Source organism: Chanodichthys erythropterus, chromosome 4, assembly GCF_024489055.1.
Source record: "Chanodichthys erythropterus isolate Z2021 chromosome 4, ASM2448905v1, whole genome shotgun sequence".
Taxonomy (NCBI): Eukaryota; Metazoa; Chordata; class Actinopteri; order Cypriniformes; family Xenocyprididae; genus Chanodichthys; species Chanodichthys erythropterus.
In genome coordinates this window covers 30822481-30845229 of record NC_090224.1, presented here as the reverse complement: position 1 = coordinate 30845229, position 22749 = coordinate 30822481, and the positions used below count along the sequence as shown (strand labels likewise).

General features: G+C 36.5%; 1 protein-coding gene across 4 annotated transcripts in view; it reads right to left on the bottom strand.

The window, feature by feature from the left end:
- The window catches only part of rad51b (RAD51 paralog B), a 71130-nt gene that overhangs the window by 14693 nt on the left and 33688 nt on the right, over positions 1-22749 (bottom strand). For 3 of the 4 annotated variants that reach the window (XM_067384728.1, XM_067384727.1, XM_067384729.1), the window contains 2 exons: positions 22078-22187; positions 9518-9596 (listed from right to left, as the gene is read on the bottom strand). In XM_067384728.1, coding sequence (XP_067240829.1) covers positions 9518-9596; positions 22078-22187 — 189 coding nt within the window. The remainder of the gene's footprint in view (positions 1-9517; positions 9597-22077; positions 22188-22749) is intronic. The other variant, XM_067384731.1, reaches the window with a different exon arrangement.

The window sequence follows — 22749 nt, the reverse complement described above, 5'->3', positions numbered from 1 at the left end:
GCTAAATATAATAAACCACAAGTAACAAAAGAGGATGTGAAAGACAATAACCAAGAAATCAAGAACTCTTTTTACCAAAATAAGTTTTACAATGCCTTTAAATGGATAATAATTCAGAAATTCCTACAGGGGAAATGGTAATGAAATACCTCATTTTGTTTGAGTAATGACTCAAGAGATGACAGAAATCTGACTTTTGACTCTGTTAACTGGTCCAATACAGCAAAATATATATTTTTTATACAAATATATTATTACAGTTTTATTAAAGAGGACATATTTTTTTCCAAACACAAAGTCACTCCAAAGGGTTATTCTTTATATCAGTCAGCACTGTTTCTGAACTTGCTGAAACGTCTCGATTGTAGTCTTGAGTCTTCTTCAGGTAACATACACATTGCAATATTTCTCACTTAAATAATTCTTGACTAATGTATACGCAAAAAAAAAAAAGGGGGGGGGGGATGTGGGTGTTGAAGTCTGGCCGAGTTGTGTTGAAACACATGGTTATAAGGGGTGTAATATTTTCAGAAACACACTTTAAAGCAGTTGACCAATCACAACACACTGTTCCAGCTGACCAGTCGGAGCACATTGTGTTTTTTGGAAGGAGAGGATTCATAGAGACAAGAACTAAACAGAATGTTACTGATAGACTGGGAAGAGAGGTGCTGCAACAATGTAAAATATATACAAACCAGATTCCAATAAAGTTGGGACACTGTACAAATTGTGAATAAAAAAGGAATGCAATAATTTACAAATCTCATAAACTTGTATTTTATTCACAATAGAATATAGATAACATATCAAATGTTGAAAGTGAGACATTTTGAAATGTCATGCCAAATATTGGCTCATTTTGGATTTCATGAGAGCTACACATTCCAAAAAAGTTGGGACAGGTAGCAATAAGAGGCCAGAAAAGTTAAATGTACATATAAGGAACAGCTGGAGGATCAATTTGCAACTTATTAGGTCAATTGGCAACATGATTGGGTATACTGAGTGGCAGTGTCTCTCAGAAGTCAAGATGGGCAGATGATCACCAATTTCCCCAATGCAGCGGCGAAAAATAGAGGAGCAATATCAGAAATGAGTTTCTCAGAGAAAAATCTTAAAGAGTTTGAAGTTATCATCATCTACAGTGCATAATATTATCCAAAGTTTCAGAGAATCTGGAACAATCTCATAAGGGTCAAGGCCAGAAAACCATACTGGATGCCTGTGATCTTCGGGCCCTTAGACAGCACTGCATCACATACAGGAATGCTATTGTAATGGAAATCACAACATGGGCTCAGGAATACTTCCAGAAAACATTGTCGGTGAACACAATCCACCGTGCCATTCGCCGTTGCCGGCTAAAACCCTATAGGTCAAAAAGAAGCCATATCTTAACATGATCCAGAAGCGCAGGCATTTTCTCTGGGCCAAGGCTCATTTAAAATGGACTGTGGCAAAGTGTAAAACTGTTCTGTGGTCAGACGAATCAAAATTTGAAGTTCTTTTTGGAAAACTGAGAGGCCATGTCATCCGGACTAAAGAGGACAAGGACAACCCAAGTTGTTATCAGTGCTCAGTTCAGAAGCCTGCATCGCTGATGGTATGGGGTTGCATGAGTGTGTGTGGCATGGGCAGCTTACACATCTGGAAAGGCACCATCAATGCTGAAATGTATATCCAAGTTCTAGAACAACATATGCTCCCATCCAGACGTCGTCTCTTTCAGGGAAGACCTTGCATTTTCCAACATGACAATGCCAGACCACATACTGCATCAATTACAACACCATGGCTATGTAGGAGGAGGATCCGGGTACTGAAATCTTTCACCCATAGAAAACATTTGGCGCATCATAAAGAGGAAGATGCGACAAAGAAGACCTAAGACAGTTGAGCAACTAGAAACCTGTATTAGACAAGAATGGGACAACATTCCTATTCCTAATCTTGAGCAACTTGTCTCCTCAGTCCCCAGATGTTTGCAGACTGTTATAAAAATAAGAGGGGATGCCACACAGTGGTAAACATGGCCTTGTCCCAACTTTTTTGAGATGTGTTGATGCCATGAAATTTAAAATCAACTTATTGTTCCCTTAAAATGATACATTTTCTCAGTTTAAACATTTGATGTGTCATCTATGTTGTATTCTGAATAAAATATTGAAATTTGAAACTTCCACATCATTGAATTCTGTTTTTATTCACAATTTGTAGTGTCCCAACATTTTTGGAATCAGGTTTGTATTAAAAAATGTGTTTTTGAACATTATAGCACAAAAACCTATTCTAGTAGGCCCCAAAAAACTAAATCAAGACTTTGTTAAAGGGCATAATATGCCCTCTTAAAATAAATTGGTTTTAAAGCTAAAATCTTAAGCACTATTTCACATTTCTCAGCACACTTCCCACTGACCCCATACTAACAAAGTATTCTATATGCTGTATACGTTAGACTTGCTGACAAGTTCTAAGTTGTCCTAGAAGATCGTTAGACCACAAAGCTCAATAATTGTGTCCTCAAAGTTGCAACTGACAAAGCTTAGGCAATTAGCCACCAATCTGTTCCTTTTATGAATCCTATTATGAAGTTTGTTTGAGATTGTGATGAGTAAACGGTAATATAGACTGCATTACTATCAGTATTACGGTCTTAACTTTTCATAGTGATACATGTGCACACAACTTTTTTTTAACACTGATAAAGGCATTTTGAGAGTCTTCAGTTATTAAATGATGGCGCCTGATATTTATTTAGGTGTGAAGCTCTAAGTTAAGTCAAATGTGCCGAATAAGAGTGAAGTGACAGGCATATTCACGATTAATATCAGCATGCGTTCATCATCTGGCGCTATGCTGTTTACTGCAACATACTGTATGAAAGCAAGTTTAAGTCACTTCTCGCTCATGGTGAGATAAAAAGGGCGACCATATGGAGACAGACAGACAGTTAGACAGGCAGACACAAACACACACAGTGCCGTCCAGCTCTTCTATTCTGCAATGACAGCATGTTCCATATGTGCTCCATGGTGAGTCCCAGCAGGCTGTTAAACAATCCTGTATCCATAAGTGAAATCCCAGACATGAGAGATCTTGGGTAATATCTCTTTTGTTCCTTTCTCTACTTTCTATTCTGCCTTGTATTAGGACTGCACAACGATGAAGACAATCATAATAAATTATTTCTCTCTCTACATTATTTTGATTAAAATAATTTACTTTAAAAAAATACTTATTTGTAGGTATCAACGGCATGCCATATTCTTTATGAAGGTTACAAATGAAAGACAAGTTGAGAATTGTGTTCCTCAGTTTATTAATGTTTTTGTTATGGACTATCACTTATGACTGCTTATCTGCATCCTTACAACAACCCAAAATAATTCCAAATTATTTTATGCACACAATTGGTTACAACTGATTTTTGGTTACAAACATTTCAAACTGTTTTTAAAATCTCTTATGCTTACTGAGGCTGCATTTATTTGATAAAAAAAAAAAAAAACAGTAAAAAAAAAACAATTTTGTGAAAAAATATTCAAACATGCTGTTTTAATATACACTACCCAGCCAAAAAAAAAATAAAAAAAATAAGTCTGTTTGGATTTAAATAGGCAAATGCTTAATAGTTTATAATTGGATCATTATTGCAGTGATTTTTATGTTTCTAGCATGTTATATGTTTGGCAACAGTTCTTCTAACTCTAATTGATGGAGTGTGTAGCTTTTCATTTTTTAAACAGCCATGTAAGAAGACACATCACGGCCATATTGACAATGTCAAGATTCATCAGGCTCAAATTGTGAAAGAATGGTTGGGAGGGATCATGAAGAATCACTTTCACACATGTATTGGTACCTCGGAGTCCAGACCTTAAATTCAAGTCTTTGGGTTTGGGATGTGCTGCAGTAGACTTTACAGAGTGCTTGACTCTTGGATTGTCAATACAAGATCTTGACTAAATATTTATGCCTCTCTTGATGGAAACAAATGTTGTGATGTTATTTTCATCAGGGGGTGCATAATTTTTGGTCAAATTCTTGTAATGTATTCCTATGATTCACACGATCCATTAGAAGTCATATTAATATGCAAGAAAGAGTTCATTATCAGTGTTGAAAATAGTTGTGCTGCTCAATTTTGTGGAAACTGATACATTTTTGTTAGGATTATTTGATGGAAATAGTTTAAAAGAAGAGCATTTATTTTAAATAAAAACATTTTGTAATATTATAAATGTCTTTACCGTCCCTTTTTATTAATTTAGTGCATCTTTTTTGAATAAAAATATGAATTTCTAAAAAAAAAAAAAAAAAAAAAAAAACTGGCCCTCCATTATGTAAATGTGACAGATGGTGAAAACTGTTCATGTCTTCACATTTTTTGACATGGTCTAGTCCAAGAGTGCTTATGATTTTATTTCTTGGCAGGAACATTGACTTGGGGCTTCTTGGAAAGTTTAAACGCACAGATTAACTAATTATCTCACAACTTCCTTCTAAAATCACATAGAAATGTCTCATGACATTTATGGCAAAGGAAGTTACACAACATGGAGGGATGACGGGAATATAGAATGAGTTAGAAGTAATGAGATCATTTTTCAAGACAGAGTTGACTGGTACAGTATGCCATGATAAACATTTAAAAGGTTAGGGGCCAAAATATTCATTTCCAGTGCATATTTATATATTTTTTCTAAATTAGAAAAAGTTTTGTGTTTTGTCACGTCAACTCGAGACCCCTGCATTCTGTTCCACTCCATACAGCTGTTTTGAAGAACATGAGTCACGTAAATGCCCTCAAGAAACGTGTCTGATTGGGGTCAAGCGAACTGGGCTTAGAACAGAGAAGTCAACTAGTTGATATAGAACACTTTATTTTAAGGTGACATTGTGACAGTGTAATTGCACAAATAAGCACTGAGTAATATTAATTAACTACATGCAATTACTACAGGGTTAAGGTTAGAGTTAGGGCTTGGTTTAGGGTTAATTACTTGCAATTATGCATGATTTACTGTTATTACTAGTAAGTATATGTTACATAGTAACATATACTTATATGTTACTAAATGTAAGTATATGTAACCTTAAAATAAAGTGCTTTAAGAAATTCTCTTATGCAGCAAGGTTGCGTTAAATTAATCAAACATGAAAGTAAATATTTAAATTGGGGTAATAATAGGACATGTTTGCAGCAAATCAACATATTAGAATGATTTAAGGATCATGCTTAAATCACATTTTAAAATACATAAAAATAGAAAATAGTTATTTTAAATTGCACCAATATTTCACATTACTGTTTAAAATGTATTTTGATCAAATAAATGTAGTATTCATGACAATAAGAGACTTTCAAAAACATAAAAAATCCTACCAAACCCAAACAATGTCACAGTTGGAGGAAGAGGTGTTTGTTTCAGATGAGGAAGTCGAGGTTTCTATTATTTCATTAATTTGCATTAGCACTTTTGGCATCACCCACATACCAGTAACAAACAATAATCATTTCTGGATTAAAGTGAAGTACAGAGGCGTGTTGAGATCAAATATTGGCAGGAAGTATTAGTGTATGCGTGTGCGATTGACTTGAGGACATAGTGTAAAGAGCTCAGAGAGAAGTGTGTGAAGAGTGTTTCAAAGGCTTTTCTCATACAGGGTCTTTATTTGAAGCTGGCAGGCCTTGCGAGCCACACATCAAAGATGCACTTGTTGAGAGAGAGACTGATTAACACAACTGATGCACAGAGCCAGACCACAGCAAAACTATTCAATAGCTGGATTGAACTGGACACACACAAGACTTTCTCACTCTCCAACACAAAGACACACAACCACACAATCACTTTATAGAGAAGCCTTGTCAGCAAAATACAGAAATAGGGAATTGCTTAGATGTTGTGTTATATAACGAAACACTAATTCTAGGCTGAAACCAAAAAAATCAGAACACATATTAGGGGGGAAAATTATATTTTAAATATTTTAATCTAGACTTCTGTTCCCTCAGCTTTTTCCCCCCCATTGCACAAACTGTAAGTAAATTATTGATGTTTGACTAGCACATTTGTAGCCTAAAAAGAGCACAACAAAGTAAACACTACCGTTCAAAAATTTGGGGTCAGTGCATCAGTGAAATTAATACTTTTATTAAGCAAAGACACAAACTGATCGAAACCTATTGTATCTGTTGCCGTTCTTATTATTATTCCTTTTCTTCTACTTCTTCCGCTCTCAAAGTCTATGGCAGCCCACAGTATTGCTTGTGGAAAAGTTTTGAAATTTGGCAGATAGATAGAGAACTGTCACCATGGCAAATTTGGAGTGTCTATCTCAATCGCTCTATTGCCACCGACTGTCCAAATTTACTCTCACGTTTATGCTAATAGCTTTTGAACTGTAAGGGCTAGAAACAAAATTTTCCTCCGATTCCCTGCTCAAGACGCTCACCCTATGATGTCATGAAAATTCTCACCATTCTGAATTTTCAAAAAAAAAAAAAAATTCGAACTCCTCCTAGGCCATTGTTCTGATTTTCACAAAAATTAAACCAAATCATCTTCAGACCATTGCTATGAAATTCAAGTCGATTTGTCAAATCGTTTTCAAAAAACGTGTGAACGAATTTTACATTGCGCTTGCGAAAATAGACGTAAGGCTCCATCTCCTCAACACTTTATCGTATTCAGACCAAACTTGGTCCATGTCATCACAAGTATGACCTGAGGTTACATGCTGCGTATTGACACAGAGCTACCTACTTGGACTGGAGATACAAAAAAAGGGCAATTTTTGCTTGTAACTTCTGAACAGTTTGTCCAAAAATAGTTAGATTACTAATAGTTACCTGTTAGATTCGGGGCATCATGCCGAGTCAAACGATATCCAGTTTTCCCATATCAGCCATTTTGGGTGTCAGCCATTTTGAATTTTGTAGGAAAATTCTGTATTTTACGAATGCACAAACATATCATTATGAAACTCGGTATGGGTCATTGGCACGATGCCCTTAAGGAGTCTGAGAAGTTTTGTACCAGCGCCACCTAGTGGTAAAATCAAATATTCACATGCTTATAATTTTGGATGTGGCCAACTTATTTTCACGGCAGTCATTCTCCTTAGATTCCTGAAACCTTACTGAGTCCAACAATACTAAACATGCTAGGTTTCGCCTTACGCTTAGTGCAACGTTGTGATTTAAACAACATTCGCGAATATCTTCGAAACCATTAGTCCGATCGAAATGAAAACACTGTAGGAAAATCGGAAACATCGGTCATTGACTATGCAATCAAAGTCAGGTGCGGGTAATTTTTTGTGTGTTCATACATATAAATGTCTGTAACTCCTAATTCAAAATTAGATATTCTCACCAAATTTGACATGCTTATGTATGGGGGGCACTCTGAGAAAAAAAAAAAAAAAATAAGCGGTGGGACAGAGCTATAATTGAACAAAACATGTAATTGTCTCTAACTACAGTACTGTTGGTCTGACTGACTTCAAAATAAACATGCCGTGTCTGTCTCAGTTGCTACCATAGTCCATGATGACATTCTTAGTCTGCTGCTAGCTTCCTTGTTTGCTTTGTTTTTCTTGGCCCCTTAATGTTTTGATTTTACTGTTTATTTTTTGTTTGTTTTTATTTGGATCAAATAAATGCAATCTTGGTAAGCATAAGAGACTTAAAAAAAAAAAAAATTATAATTAATTAATAATAATTAAAAAATTAATATATATACACACACACACACACATAACATATACAATTTAATATTAAAATATTAAATACTAAACCTTACAAATGTATATATTTCCATTTCTAAAGGAAATGTGGCAAGTTCTTTAGCGACAGATGATTCTCTGACATTTCATTGGAATAACCTTCAATTATTTTGATTAATCAAAATTAATTTAAATTAATAGATAATCAGAATGGTTGTTAGTTGCAGCCCTAAATAATTAACACTACACTAATTCCCCAATACAAAATCTACAGCATCTCTCTAAACAAAAGCACCGAATGTGCTAATTTAGTACTTGCTTCCTCTAATAAACCCAGCAAAAACAAGAACAAGCTCCTAAATGTGAGCTCATATCAGTATGCGGCACAGGCATTAACAGGAAGTGTGAGCTTTTTGATTATTCATTGTTATTGAATTATATTGAACTGATACCACTGATATCAATCATAGCTTTTAGTGAAAAAACACATAAGAAACCTACTTCAATTCTAAACACCAAAATTAACTTGAGTACATCAAGGTGAATTACTTTTGAATTCTTCTCCAAGTGCTGTTAAAAATCCACCACATATACACCACCATAAACCTCAGCTGAAGAGCCAAAACATTCCCACTATGTTTTTCCTCTGATATCCTGTTTCCCATTAAAGTTTTGTGGTGTTGGGAATCCACACAAACCGCCCAGAGGTAAACTGTGAAGCCCACGATTGAATTCAAATGGTCCTGACAGGACAGCCAGAGGTCCTGGAAGTTAAACTGCAGTGGGCAGAAGTTCTGACCCAGAAGGTTTAACAACACAAACCACATGCACAAATGATTGTACTTGTGTTATTAGCCTTTTTTTCAAACCAGCCATGGTATTTTTTTTATGATTCCGATTAATGACACTAAAATAAACAGTGTGACTTTCAGTTACTAAAAACAAGATTCGCCTGCAACAACTGAAATACACACTACATGACTAGTCTAAATCTTAAAGGGAACCGATTGTGCCCTTTTTCAAAGTCTTGATTTTGTTTTTGGGGTCTGCTAGAATAAGTTTTCATGCTTGAATGTTCAAAAAACATTTTTTTTTTAACATATATACATTGTTGCAGCACCTGTTATCCCAGTCTGTCAGTAACACTCTGTTTAGTTCTTGTCTCTGTGAAGCCCTTCCTTCCGAAAAGCACAGTGTGCTTGGTCAACCATTTCGAGCATGTTTGGGAAATGTCAAGCTCCTAACCATAACTATGAGTTTCAACACACAACTAACAACTCAAACTGGCCTCATTTCTTTTGTTTTTGTTTTTTTTTGTGGCAGGAATTATTTAAATAGGGAATATTGTGATGCGTTTGTTCCCAGAAGAAAACTCAACACTACAATCAAAGCGTTTCAGAAACATTGCTTACTGAAATAGAGAATAACTTTGCAGACCTTTTTCATTCTCAAACAGTTGAAAACGTAAAAATCATAATAGGACCCCTTTAAAATATATTATACATATAGGGATGTTATTTTTAGGGATGTGTACTTCCCATAAAAAAAAAAAAAAAAAATCAGTATGTTGATTTGATGTCATCTACAACCAGTCCTGTGTGATATCATGCAACACCACATGAATTTTTATTTTAATTTCCACTGGCATAACATGTACTTACCTGCCTTACACTGGTGTCATGTTTTGATATGACATTCTGTGATTATTACAGGAAATGACATGGGCATAAGTTCATGTAGGTTCAATTTTGTCAGTACACTGTGCATCGAGCACACTTACCCTCAAGTCGTATGCCCTCCCTCTGAACAGTGTAGCTCAGCACAGCAAAAGGGGCTACGGGTGACTTGGCTATGACAATCTAAAACAACAAACAAGAGGAGATTTAGAAGTAGTAAGAGAAGGGCTCTATGTCACTTCATGGCCACTATACAAGTCCAAATAATTAGGGCTGACAATGGACTAATTTTAATTAAATTAATATATTAATCAAAGTCATTCTTATTACTAATTACAATTAGATAGAGATCAGCAGAAAAAAAAGTTTTGCTATGGCGTTCAAGTGCATGAATAACGGTTGGCGCTCTGCCTTTATAAAGCTGCACCAAACGCCAATTGCACTTAATCGCTCTTCTTGACTTGTCACTGCCTGAACAAGCCCAACATAGAAGCTGCTCGCCATAGAAAAGCACCGTTTCAGAGGATGGAATCACAAGCTGCTATTGTGAATAGCGCGTACTCCGCTGCTGTATGCGCTCCGGTGAGAAGACACAACTCACAAGAAACTGAGCTTGTGAGGCACTGTCAAAAGCTGTTATATATTGGTGCGGTTATATTTCTCATCCAAAGCATCACTGAAATAATTATTTATTTATTTATTTAAAGGTGCTCTAGAATTAAAAATTGAATTTACCTTGGCATAATTAAATAACAAGAGTTGAGTAAATGGAAATGACATACAGTGAGTTTCAAACTCCATTGCTTCCTCCTCCTTATATAAATCTCATTTGTTTAAAAGACCTCTGGAAAACAGGCGAATCTCAACATAACACCGACTGTTACGTAACAGTCGGGATCATAAATATGTACGCCCCCAATATTTGCATATGCCAGCCCATGTTCAAGGCATTACACAAGGGCAGGACATCTGGATGTGCACAGCTGAATCAACAGACTAGGTAAGCAAGCAAGAACAATAGCGAAAAATGGCAGATGGAGCAGTAATAACTGACATGATCCATGATAACATGATATTTTTAGTGATATTTGTAAATTGTCGTTTTGTTAGCATGTTGCTAATTTACTGTTAAATGTGGTTAAAGTTACTATCGTTTATTACTGTATTCACGGAGACAAGACTTCCGTTATTTTCATTTTTAAACACTTGCAGTCTGTATATTCATAAACACATCTTCATTCTTTATAAATCTCTCCAACAGTGTGTAATGTTAGCCGTTAGCCACGGAGCACTATCAAACTCATTCAGAATCAAATGTAAACATCTAAATAAACACTGTACTTATGCGATTAGACATGCTGCATGACGAACACTTTGTAAAGATCCATTTTGAGGGTTATATTAGCTGTGTGAAGTTTGTTTATGCTGTTTAAGGCAAGCGCGTGCTCCGGGGGCAGAGAGCACGAGAATTTAAAGGGGCTGCACAGCCTGAATCGGCGCATATTTAATGATTCCCCAAAATAGGCAGTTAAAAAAATGAATTAAAAAAAAAAATCTATGGGGTATTTTGAGCTGAAACTTCACGGACACATTCAGGGGACACCTTAGACTTATATTACATCTTTTAAAAAGATGTTCTATAGCACCTTTAAATTAAAAATTCTCATATACAAAGTTCTGGCATGAAACTCTAGATGGCGCAGACTAATAGGTCCTTTAACACAACCTGCCAAATATCACATCATTATCTATAGGTCACAGATGATTGGTTCCTGCTGTATTAGTAGCCAATGAGCTTGCGTGCTTAATCTTTAAATACATGAGTTAGCATTGCTTAGTAGCGCAGCATGCTTCAGAAACCCTCCACCTTCCCCAGCTCCACCTGTATAGATCTACTACAGTTATTCATGTACTCTATATCGTACAGCAGCAGCATGTCTTACTTGCTCACAGCAGCGGGTCGTGTATGTAATGGCAGTAGCAAGTCCCATACTTGTTCTGCAGCAGCAGCAGCAATAATCAACAGCAGCAGCAATAAAGGAGCAACAGCGTAGCAGATCTATTCCACCAAGACCAAATATATCTACATTGTCATATCCATTACCATACCAAACACTCCGAGAGTTGTCATGACAGAACTATTATTTTCTCTCACTGTTATTTTTGTGAAACTAATGCAGGTGTTTTTTATTGCACGTTTTTTAATGTAAAAATCAGTTTTTTTATGTTTTAGTTGAATTATTTGGTAATCAGGTATGTGTATTGGGTGTGGGGTTGTGGGCGCCAGATTTTTTTAAAGGTTTAAAGAGGGGTGCGACCAAAAAAGTTTGAGAACCACTGTATTAAACCATTCAAGCATAAGACACAAAAAAACTCAAATCTGTACTGGTGCGCTGTCTGTGAAATGACTCAACAAACACCCATAACGCGCACACAGAATGCCACTTCAGACAGCTAGCCAGTGCCGCATTGACTTTTTTCTTCAACGCTTAAATAGACAAAAACACAAAATTACGTCAAAAATCTCAAATGAGTCAATCTTAAATGAGTTAAAAAGTGTTAAATGAACAAAGAGGTGTGAGGAAATAGGATGTGTCAGATCCGCATCATGTGCGTCATGTCTTAAAGTGACAGCAGCCTAATAAACCTGTTGCTGTCTGTCACTGATTTTAATCAAAGAACAAAAGACAAAGAGAAAATGACTGAATAACTGAATAATGACTGAATAACTTTTGCAGCTTTAATAAGGATTAATCTATATTTAATTTATAATGTATGCAGTGAAGACTGCAGTGTTTTATGATTCAATTACTGCATGTTTACCTGACCTACTTGAAAATCTTAAAGCACTGTTTACAAGGTTACATAGGTCAAAAATGATGAAAACAACTTTCTGTGCATTTTAGCAGGGCAAGTAAAAATCTGAATTGGTGCACCTGGGCCAGTAGAAAACAACCTAGCGTTGAGCCCTGATATATTTAAGGAACAGCTAAATGTGACATTTATTACAATGGGTTTATGTGAAGATTGTTTTAAGTTCACTTAAATTAAAAGTTATTTTTCAAAGCCTGAAAATTGATAGTTTTTAATTGCACTGCAATGCTGAATGGCAATAATTAATGGCTAAAATCGAGAAGGAAAAAAAAAAAATCATATAGTCATCAGAATCAGTACTTGTACCAGTGATACTGGCCTTTATACTTAGTAAAAAAAAAAAAAGAAAAAAAAAAAGAAAAAAAAAAGATGCCATTAAACAAATATCTAAAATATACTGTCTTTATGATGTTTCTACATTATTTTGGAGATTCAATGTGAAAGCTTTACATATAAAAACAAAACAAAAAAAATTATAAATATAAATATGTATTAAAAACTGAAATGTGTGATTAATCATGACAAATAACAGAAAAATGTGCAATTAGTTCTTTTTTTTAATTGATTGACAGCACTAATTATTTTATATCTTTACTCAAGAGCAAAAATAAAAAAAAAAAAAAAAAAAAAAAATACTAAAAACTCTACAGAATCCCTCCTCCATTACTTTATTTACTTTTTATGTTTTACAAAATAATTTATTAGACTGAAATAACAAGCCATATAATGCTTGTATTTCAATATTTAACATGTCTGAACTCTTTCCCCTTATGCAACAAAAAGGGCATCTATCAGGCTGCTACGTCAATGGGCATAAAAGCAAGCACAGGATCCTGGAAAACAGCCTGCAGGGAAGCAGCAGCATTGGGTTACCAGACTCAGCAGTGTCTGCTGGCAACCTGCGTCAAAGCCTATTAGAGATTCTTGTGAATCTACATTACTCCTTTTGTCATCAACCTCTAATATCGAAACCCAGCACTGGGGTGTGCCATGTTCAAAATGAGATATCATAGTGAAAATTACTCAACAAAACTCAAAAGAGGAAACAGGCGTGAGGTGAAGGGTGATACTGTCTGCTAACTGTTGCGCAAAACATTCATCTGAAATGAATCAGACCCCCCAAACAAAAGTAAACAAATGAAGCTTTTGTGACTTCGACCTAATATAATACGGCATAACTTGTGTACTCATGAAATGAAAGGCATTTCCGTCTCAAGTTAACTGTCCACAGACGGCAAGACTTGCTCTAGGCTTATTTGTATAAAAATAAACTGGTGCATTTCCTTATTTTCACCTTTGCATGGGTATCTTACATGTGGTTAAGAATGAGTTAGTTTTTACAAACCTGCTGCCAGTTGCTTTGTGTGAATGCGGTTCCTCACTGATGCGCCGTGACACACAGACGCAAAGCTTTCCAGCCACCCAAACCAGCCCAGTTCCCTCAACTTTGACCCAAACGCACATCTTTCACATATGAAGTAGCATGACTTTACCTCTAATGGATAAAATCCACAGTAAATGGCTGAAAAGCAGGGAGTTTCTGAGGGGTTTTTTTTTCTTTTTTTTTTTTTTTAACTGAAGCTGCCATGCCAGAGCCACTGAACCACACAAAAGAGCCAGGCACCATTGCCTTCCTTGTGTACCAGCAGTTTTGGACCACTGCCTCTCCACCAGTGTGCCTTTCTTTAGGTGGGAGCTCAGTCGGAAAAAAGAAAAACAAAGTCTTCAGGGCTCTAAGGGTGTACGGGCAATGAGGTATGCCATCATTTGACAGGATGAAAACAAGTAGGGCAGGCCGAGACAAGGAGAGGGGTGGTGGGATAAGCAATTTTCTTTCTTTTAAGCTTGTCTTAAAGACGAAATTAATGGATGAGTGCATTTTATTTTCTTGTGTTGGCGTATTACCTGTTGAAACAGGAAGTTTAGGGGGACAAATAGCAGCGAAAGGGTTGTGTCCTTTAAAAAAAACATTGGAAAAGAACTGATTCATTATTTTCTACTTGCTAGTCAGTTGCAGGTGGCCCACTTTTTCCAGTATCAGTGGTTCTGGAAGTCTTTGTTCATTAATTTTTGAAGCAGCTACAAGGTGCATTGCAATATTAAAATTTTTTATTCAAAGGTGCAATATGTAAGAATTTTGCAGTCAAATTTCCAAAAACCACTAGGCCAGTGTTATATATTTTGTTCACTTGAGTACTTAAAATATCCCAAATGTTTCCAACTATTTGTAAATCATTAGAAAATCATGATTTTACCCACGGCTCTGGGACGTGTGAGGAGTCGCCTGTCAATTGCGTCATACCCGCGTTACCCTCGGTTTCTGGTTTTATTTTGTAGGAACCATGGAAACACCAAAGACGCTTTAATATTTACATGTTTTAATGGACAAGGGAACAACTTTGGTTTGGTTACATTTATAGACAGAAAACTAATTGTTGTTATATAGCTCAACACGTTTATTAGTCCTATTGTTTAAATCTAATTTTCTTGATTTTTTGCGAGTACCATGCTTTAACATGCGTCAGAGAAAAACACTATTTTGTGAAGTAGCTAACATAGCATAATCAGATGCAGCTTTATTTTTAGTAACAGTAATACAGAATTTTCTCCATCAAACAGTACGTTTTAAAATTAATTGCATGCCATTTATCAACACAAGCCATCCAGCAATTAATATGATATTCTAATACCAATCTAGCTTACTGAAGTGTGCAACAGTGTCTCACAGCAGCTGCTGAGCGAACGCACAGAGTAACGTTATAACATAATTTTCAACACACTCAAATGTATCTAATATGATAAACAGAGCTGTGTTACCTCATACTCATGACCGGAAAAGTAGAAGCAGTGCATGCGACTGTGTCATAATAAAAGTTCCGCTGCTCGTGAGGCGTGTGTTGCGCAATCACTCCAGTGGCCTCGTTCAGCTCCCACTGTCGCTAGCAGACATAAATTTTAAATACTGCACCTTTAGAGCAAAAAAGTATTTGAAAATTGGATGAAAAGACAAAGACTATTACAAAGCTAATTACCCTCTTCCATCCCCAGCTCCTCCTCTCGTCAGTCAGGGATTGGCCTTATGATTCCCCTGAATCAGACTAATTCTTGAAATATGTGTACATGTTAAATTATTAACATTAATTATATCTGCATATGTTGGTTCTGTTCTGTTTACCCTAGGGGGGGTTATTGCTGCTTTCCCTGCTCTTATCCATGCTAGGCTGCATGGATGTGCAGGGAGTTCTTGCCCAGAACAGAATCATACCGCCAATACAAACTCTATGCAATTATCAATCATATTTGACAAAAGTGGTCCTGATAGAAATTAAGTTTTTATATTAACTATTTTGAGAGCATTGGGAGTAGGGTATATTACATACAAAATGTGAGCAAAGAGCGCTCCCCATTATAATCACTGAATCTGGCAACACTGCACAATGAATCTCTTATTTACATTGTGTTGTTTTTTTATAATGAATGGATTCACAAACATGCTTTGGCTGAACTCTTTCAGCTTGCTCTAAACAAACTACAGCATTTTCAGTGGTGTTGAGTGGATTGTAAAATAGGACTTTAAAATATATTTAACAGAAGAATTTGTAGTGAAAAACAACATCACCCATGATGCTATACGAAAAATTCCACCAATCAGACAAAATTTTGGCCGATAATGATAACCAATAATTTTTTATTAGAATTATCAGTTATCAATATTGGCCAAAATGTTCATATCGGTGCATCCCTAATGATTTGCATGCCATGACTCTGGATGGTGCAATCTTCTGTACAGCATCAAGGGTGATGTGGTTTTTCACTACAAATTCGGCTGTTAAACACAATTATTTAAAAAAATAAGTTAAAATGAAGTAAACAGATGTCAATCTCGGGGCTCACAACAGGTGTGTCTTTAAAGGTTTATCAGTCCCTCCAGAAATACACAGAATTTTTTTGTGATTGTTGCGGGCTAAAATGCTTGATTTTGCGGCACATTTTCTTAAAAAATGTGATGGAATATGCAGGATATTTTTGCAATTTTATGCGATGAAATTGCGGGAACTTGCAAAAACTGCGGTTTGATGAAAAACAGAAAAAAATAAAAGGTGATTCCCCCAACACCCTGTTCTCACTAGGCTACTACTTTAATGTAAATAGTAATTTCCTATTACTTCCTATGATAAGCAAGCATACTAAATCAAAGAATATTTAAGTTATCAATTCTGTTTTATTTCAGACCTTAATTAACACATGGCGCAAACTTACAAAACATTGAGTCAAACAAGTTCTGTAGCTTTACAAAAGAAATATGAGTTTGTAGAGCTATAAAATAAATGTATTATTATTAATATACAACAACTTCTATAAAAATGAATAAATAAAATATTTTAAAAAATGTGTGCTTCTTCCTGCCTGCTTCCACTGCTGATTTAATCATCCTTAGCGGTGGCAAAGTGAAAGTGGTTTTCCAGCATCAACACGCAGTTGCACGGAGTGCAAAATATTTTGCCCCTACTGTCATGTAACACACCGGAAAACTGCTTTGCACGTTCTTTTGCGCTTATTTTTATTGGCAAATGAGAATGATTTGTGTGCTTCATCATGGTTTCATGGTTTGCAGATGATGTTCACGTTGCGTAATTACGTTACTTCACAAGGTTCCCATGGCAATAGAGTGCCCCATAGATGACGCGTTAAGGCAAAACCCGGAAGCGAGTTAGCATTTTAGGAGTTCCGTTTTTTGAATGGGTTTTTGCCGGGTGTGCCTCATATGTCCTGAAAAGTGAAGCTGCGGGCTCTTTGATCACCCCCTGGTGGCTGGATGCAGTACAGGTCATAAACGCCGCCCGCTCAATGCAGACGAATGAGACTTAAGTTAAAACATAAAAATAAATTATGCTTCAAATAAAATTTTCCGAAAGATGGTTTTGGTCATTTAAGGTAGTTGTTATCACGCTGATTTATATTCAATTGTTCGTTTTTGTGATAAGTTTGATTTTAGCTAGCAATTTGGTGCTATAGAAACGGGGCGTGTAATCGTGATTCACAGTTGATTGACAGCTTGTCTGAGGACTGTCGGGGCTTCGAGGGGAGAGTGAAGATAAATAATAACTATTAATTTTCAGTTTCTGTGTTATTTCACAACGACAAATTGAGCTGTTCAGCAGTAAACTGTACCAACTGACCTACAGGATCTGACGGATATCTGAGCTTTTCTCGGTAACGTTAAATGTGGGCTTCATAAGCTAATTAATAAACGTTATTAGTTAAGATAACATGCCTAACGTTAGCCATGAAGGAAAAAAGCAGGTGATCGTTATCTGGCAGTTACTAATTATTTTTATGGGTATAAAATAATAATTAGCAGGATAAAACTAATGATAGCCTACTCTAATTAATTATAGAGCACTGTCTACAGCAATCGATCTCCTGTAACGTTAGTTTAAAGCTTTTATCTAAAATGGCAGGACATTTCTGACATTTTAGAGTTGTTTCTAGTGGCATATTATATTGAGTTTAAATTTGCTGTTTCAAAAATATTATTGCTCTAGAAACAGAATAGCCTATTATTTTATAGGTAGAATTTGAAATTACTTACAATTTATATAGCCTATTTAAAATACATCAATGATGACACAGTCGTCTGGGCGGAAGTTTGATACTGCGACTCCGCCTCCGGGCTCCACTGACGATTCCTTCTGCGCATGCCCAAGTTCCAAACTGACGTTTTTGCGTAACGTGTCAGCGCCCATCGGCATCCATTATGGCTTCAGTTCAATACAATAGAAGGAAGCGGCGTCGCGTCGTACATCTATTTTTACAGTCTATGGTTTTTGCTAAATCGCCTGCAATAAGGTCTGTGGTTAACAAAGCCTCTAAATACTTTCACGTTTTGATCTATGACATAAAACACACCAGTTATAACCCACTTGTGATTTTTTTTAACTTTTACTGTGTAAAAGTTATTTTACTTAAAATCGGCAGTTGCTAACAAACTGCTAAAAGGGATTACTTCCTTTGGCGGGGACTTTAGACGTCATCATTAAAAACGGGACATTTGGATGGCATTTCTCATGAAAAAGTGGAAAAGTATTCATAACAGCACAGATCATAATCAGCGAGCATGTTTTTAAATAACGTTGTTTTTTAAATACAGTTTGAGGAAGTTTGGTGGTGACGACGTTGATCCGCGACCATGGTGTGCTGTAGTCCATTTATAGCCTACTGTTAGCCTTTTATATCTGACGACTTTATTTAGGCTTCAAAATCTATAAATGTTGTGTTAACTTGTAAAGATTATCTTGATAGACAAAACGTTTAAGTGTCATAACCCTTTGTTAAACACAGCTTATTTTCTGCGATTTTCCAGAAGTCTATGGGAAAAATGCATAGGCTTTCGATCAAGGGAACCCTTTGTGCCGCTAACTTCCGGGTTGGCCTACAAAAACGCGTCATCCCTGGGGCACTCTATAGGGGGAAAATAATGGCGCTTTACTAGTGTGAAGTAAACGCAACATTTTTCAACTTTCTGCTAAGATATATGTGACTTTTTTGAATCAAAAATGCAGGGATTATGAAATCATGCTTGCACTGCATACATTTTGCTTGCTGAAATCGGCAATTTATGCGGCGAAAGTGCAGCGTATTTGAAAAAATGCGACCCCCGCATAAATATGTGGACTTTGGCTGATTATGCATGAAATCAGGCGATCACATAATCGCGTTTTTCTGGAGGGACTGGTTTATAAGTTTTTGTTAACGGTGCCGTAGAACGTCTTTTCAAAAGATGTAATATAAGTCTAAGGTGTCCCCTGAATGTGTCTGTGAAGTTTCAGCTCAAAATACCCCATAGATTTTTTTTAAATTAATTTTTTTAACTGCGTCTTTTGGGGCATCATTAAAGGATTAGTTCACTTTTAAATAAACTTTTGCTTATAATTTACTCACCCCCATGTCATCCAAGATGTCCATGTCTTTCTTTCTTCAGTCGAAAAGAAATTAAAGTTTTTGATGAAAACATTTCAGGATTTTTCTCCATACAATGGGCTTGAATGGGCACCAGACGGTTCAAGGTCCTAAAGACAGTTTCAGTGCAGCTTCAAAGGGCTTTAAACTATACCAGACGATGAAAAAGGGTCTTATCTAGCGAAACGATCAGTCATTTTTTAACAAAAATGTAAAAAGTTTAAGTTTTATAAGCACAAATGTTCTCCTTGCTCTGTTCTCGGATGAGCGTTCGTGATGTCACGTAATACGCAATTACGTTGAAAAGGTCACGCTTGACATAGGCGGAAGTACAGATTCGGTGTTTACAACTCGAACGTGCAAATACTAACCCTGCGTCTCAATCAGCTCCCTAGTTCCCTAGGTCGTGAATCAGTATGGTAGTGAATGTGGCTGATTCCCTGATCAGTGCCCTGACTACTGAACTAGGGAGCTGATTGAGACACACGCCGTTTACAAAAACAAAGTAAAACAACTAATGGTTCTTCCATCCTGTGTTGTCAGTAACATCAGACTGTCATACCCTTCTCCATCAGAACAAAAACACCTCTCGCACACCGGACGTGCACATATATACGCGCAAGCTCAATTTTGACTCGACTCCTGATAGAAGAGCTGCACAATGGGAGTGTTTTACATCAACAGGGAAACGTTACATATGCTTTAATATTTCGCACTGAGGTTAGTGTACATGGAAAAATGGCACAACAAAGCAAAAAGAAAGAAAAAGCTACGTTTATTATACATTTTTAGACTTTATTCAAGCTGTTAAATTAAGAATGTAAAACTGATGTATCTTGCAGCACAGGGTGAAGTCAGTGTGTACATTAACAACGATTTGAGAGAAATATAATATACATTTAATGTAAACAATGTACATGGCGCTCTGTGGTGCAGCAGGATTTTGAACAACTTCCTGGGCGCCGCGGACAGGCCCCGAATGTCGCCGCCGGTGTGTACACTCATAGGAAACAATGCGTTTGAATTTTAAAGACGTGGCTCCGCGCTGAGCTTCGCGTCCGGTGTGCGACCCCCTTAAAATGCTGTTGCTCAGTAACGGTGGAAATTTTGTCCGGTAATGCAGCGAGATGGAAACAAGGACTCACCGACTGATTCTAATGGCGGGATTGAAATGGTCCAGTCGTGGCAGCATCTAGATTCTTCCTCTGTTGGCTATGGTTGGCATTTGCCACATGTGCACCACCACGTCTCGTTAGAGCTTCGTCTGCCCGATGCTTGAGAGGTGTGTGTCGCCGCAGCAGTCTCTTCCATCTACCTAATTTCTATCTCTGTGTATTCCGGTTCAAAAGGTAGGGCAGGCGAAAAACTCATCTTCTCCTTGTCCGACATTGTTGTTTTAATGTTACCTTTTTTGTAAACGTTTGACTTAGTATTTGCACGTTCAAGTTGTAAACACCGAATCTGTACTTCCGCCTATGTCAAGCGTGACCTTTTCAACGTAACTGCGTATTACGTGACGTCACGAACGCGCATCCGAGAACAGAGCAAGGAGAACATTTGTGCTTATAAAACTTAATTTTTTTTTTTTTTTTCGTTAGATATGACCCTTATTCATCGTCTGGTATCGTCTGGTATAGTTTAAAGCCCTTTGAAGCTGCACTGAAAGGACCTTGAACCGTCTGGTGCCCATTCAAGCCCATTGTATGGAGAAAAATCCTTGGATGTTTTCATTAAAAACCTTAATTTCTTTTCGACTGAAGAAAGAAGGACATGGACATCTTGGATGACATGGGGGTGAGTAAATTACAAGCAAAAGTTTATTTAAAAGTGAACTAATCCTTTAACTATGCACCGATTCAAGCTGCGCGGCCCCTTTAAATCTCTCGCTCCCTGCCCTCCCGAGCTCTCGACTATAAGTGCAGTTATACAGTGCATAAACAAAGTTCACACAGCTAATATAACCCTCAAATGGATCTTTACAAGATGTTCATCATGCATGCTGCATGCATGCATCGATTCCTGTGAGTATAGTATTTATTTGGATGTTTACATTTGATTCTGAATGAGTTTGAGGCTATATGCTCTGTGGCTAACAGGCTAATGCTACACTGTTGGAGAGATTTATGAAGAATGGAGATGTGTTTATGAATTATACAGACAATAGCGACGACTCTTGTCTCCGCGAATACAGTAATAAATGATGGTAACTTTAACCACATTTAACAGTACATTAGCAACATGCTAACGAAACATTTAGAAAGACAATTTACAAATATCACTAAAAATATCATGGATCATGTCAGTTATAATTGCTCCATCTGCCATTTTTCGCTGGTGTTCTTGCTTGCTTACCTAGTCTGATGATTCAGCTGTGCACAGATCCAGACGTTAATACTGGCTGCCCTTGTCTAATGCCTTGAACATGGGCTGGCATATGCAAATATTGGGGTCATACATATTAATGCTCCCGACTGTTACGTAACAGTCGGTGTTATGTTGAGATTCGCCTGTTTTCCGGAAGTCTTTTAAACAAATGAGATTTATATAAGAAGGAGGAAGCAATGGAGTTTGAAACTCAACGTATGTCTTTTCAATTTACTGAATTCTTCTTATTCAACTATGCTGAGGTAAATTCAATTTTTGATTCTAGGGCACCAAAAAAAAAACTGTTACCCTATGGAGAAAATGAACAGAATTTCAATTTCCGAAACCCAGCTGTTGCACTTTATTAGGGAAGGGACATTATCATTCTAGAGAGAATCCAATTGGACAAAAAATGGTTGGCAAATAAAATTTAGCTAATTCACAAAGAGGAGTAAATGGTGTTTACCTGTCTCCGTTCCGTATCCTCATACTGGACAATGAGGCGTGTGTTAACACTGTGACTCCATGTGTTTCCCAGCGCCGCTGTCACAAACCCAGAGTCCTCCTCAGTAGATACTGAAGGTCCCAAAAACAAAACAGATTTCCTACAGTCAGGGTTCAGGTTCGCAAGTGCTAAATTACTTTATTTAAATAAAAAGACATGTATCCCTTATGACAATGTCATTGTTTAGATGAATAAGCTACCATTCAAAAGTTTGGTGGTAAAATTTTACATCTTTTTGAAAGATGTCTCTTACGCTCACCAAGGTTCCATTTATTTGATAAAAATATTGTAAAAACAGTAATATATTGTGAAATTTTATTACAATTTAAAGTAATGGTTTTCTGTTTTAATATGTAATTTATTCCTGTGTTAGGGTTCAAATCTGAATTTTCAGCATCATTACTCCAGTCTTCAGTGTCACACGATCCTTCAGAAATCATTCTAATATGCTGATTTGATGCTCAAGAAACATTTATCATCATTGTTGTCGGTTGTGCTGCTTTTTTTTTTTTGTGCAAACTGTGATATTTTTTCAGCATTTTTTAATAAATAGAAAGTAAAAAAAAACTGCATTTATTTGACAATATAAAAATATTTATGGTCACTTTTAATCAATTTAAAGTGTGATTTCTG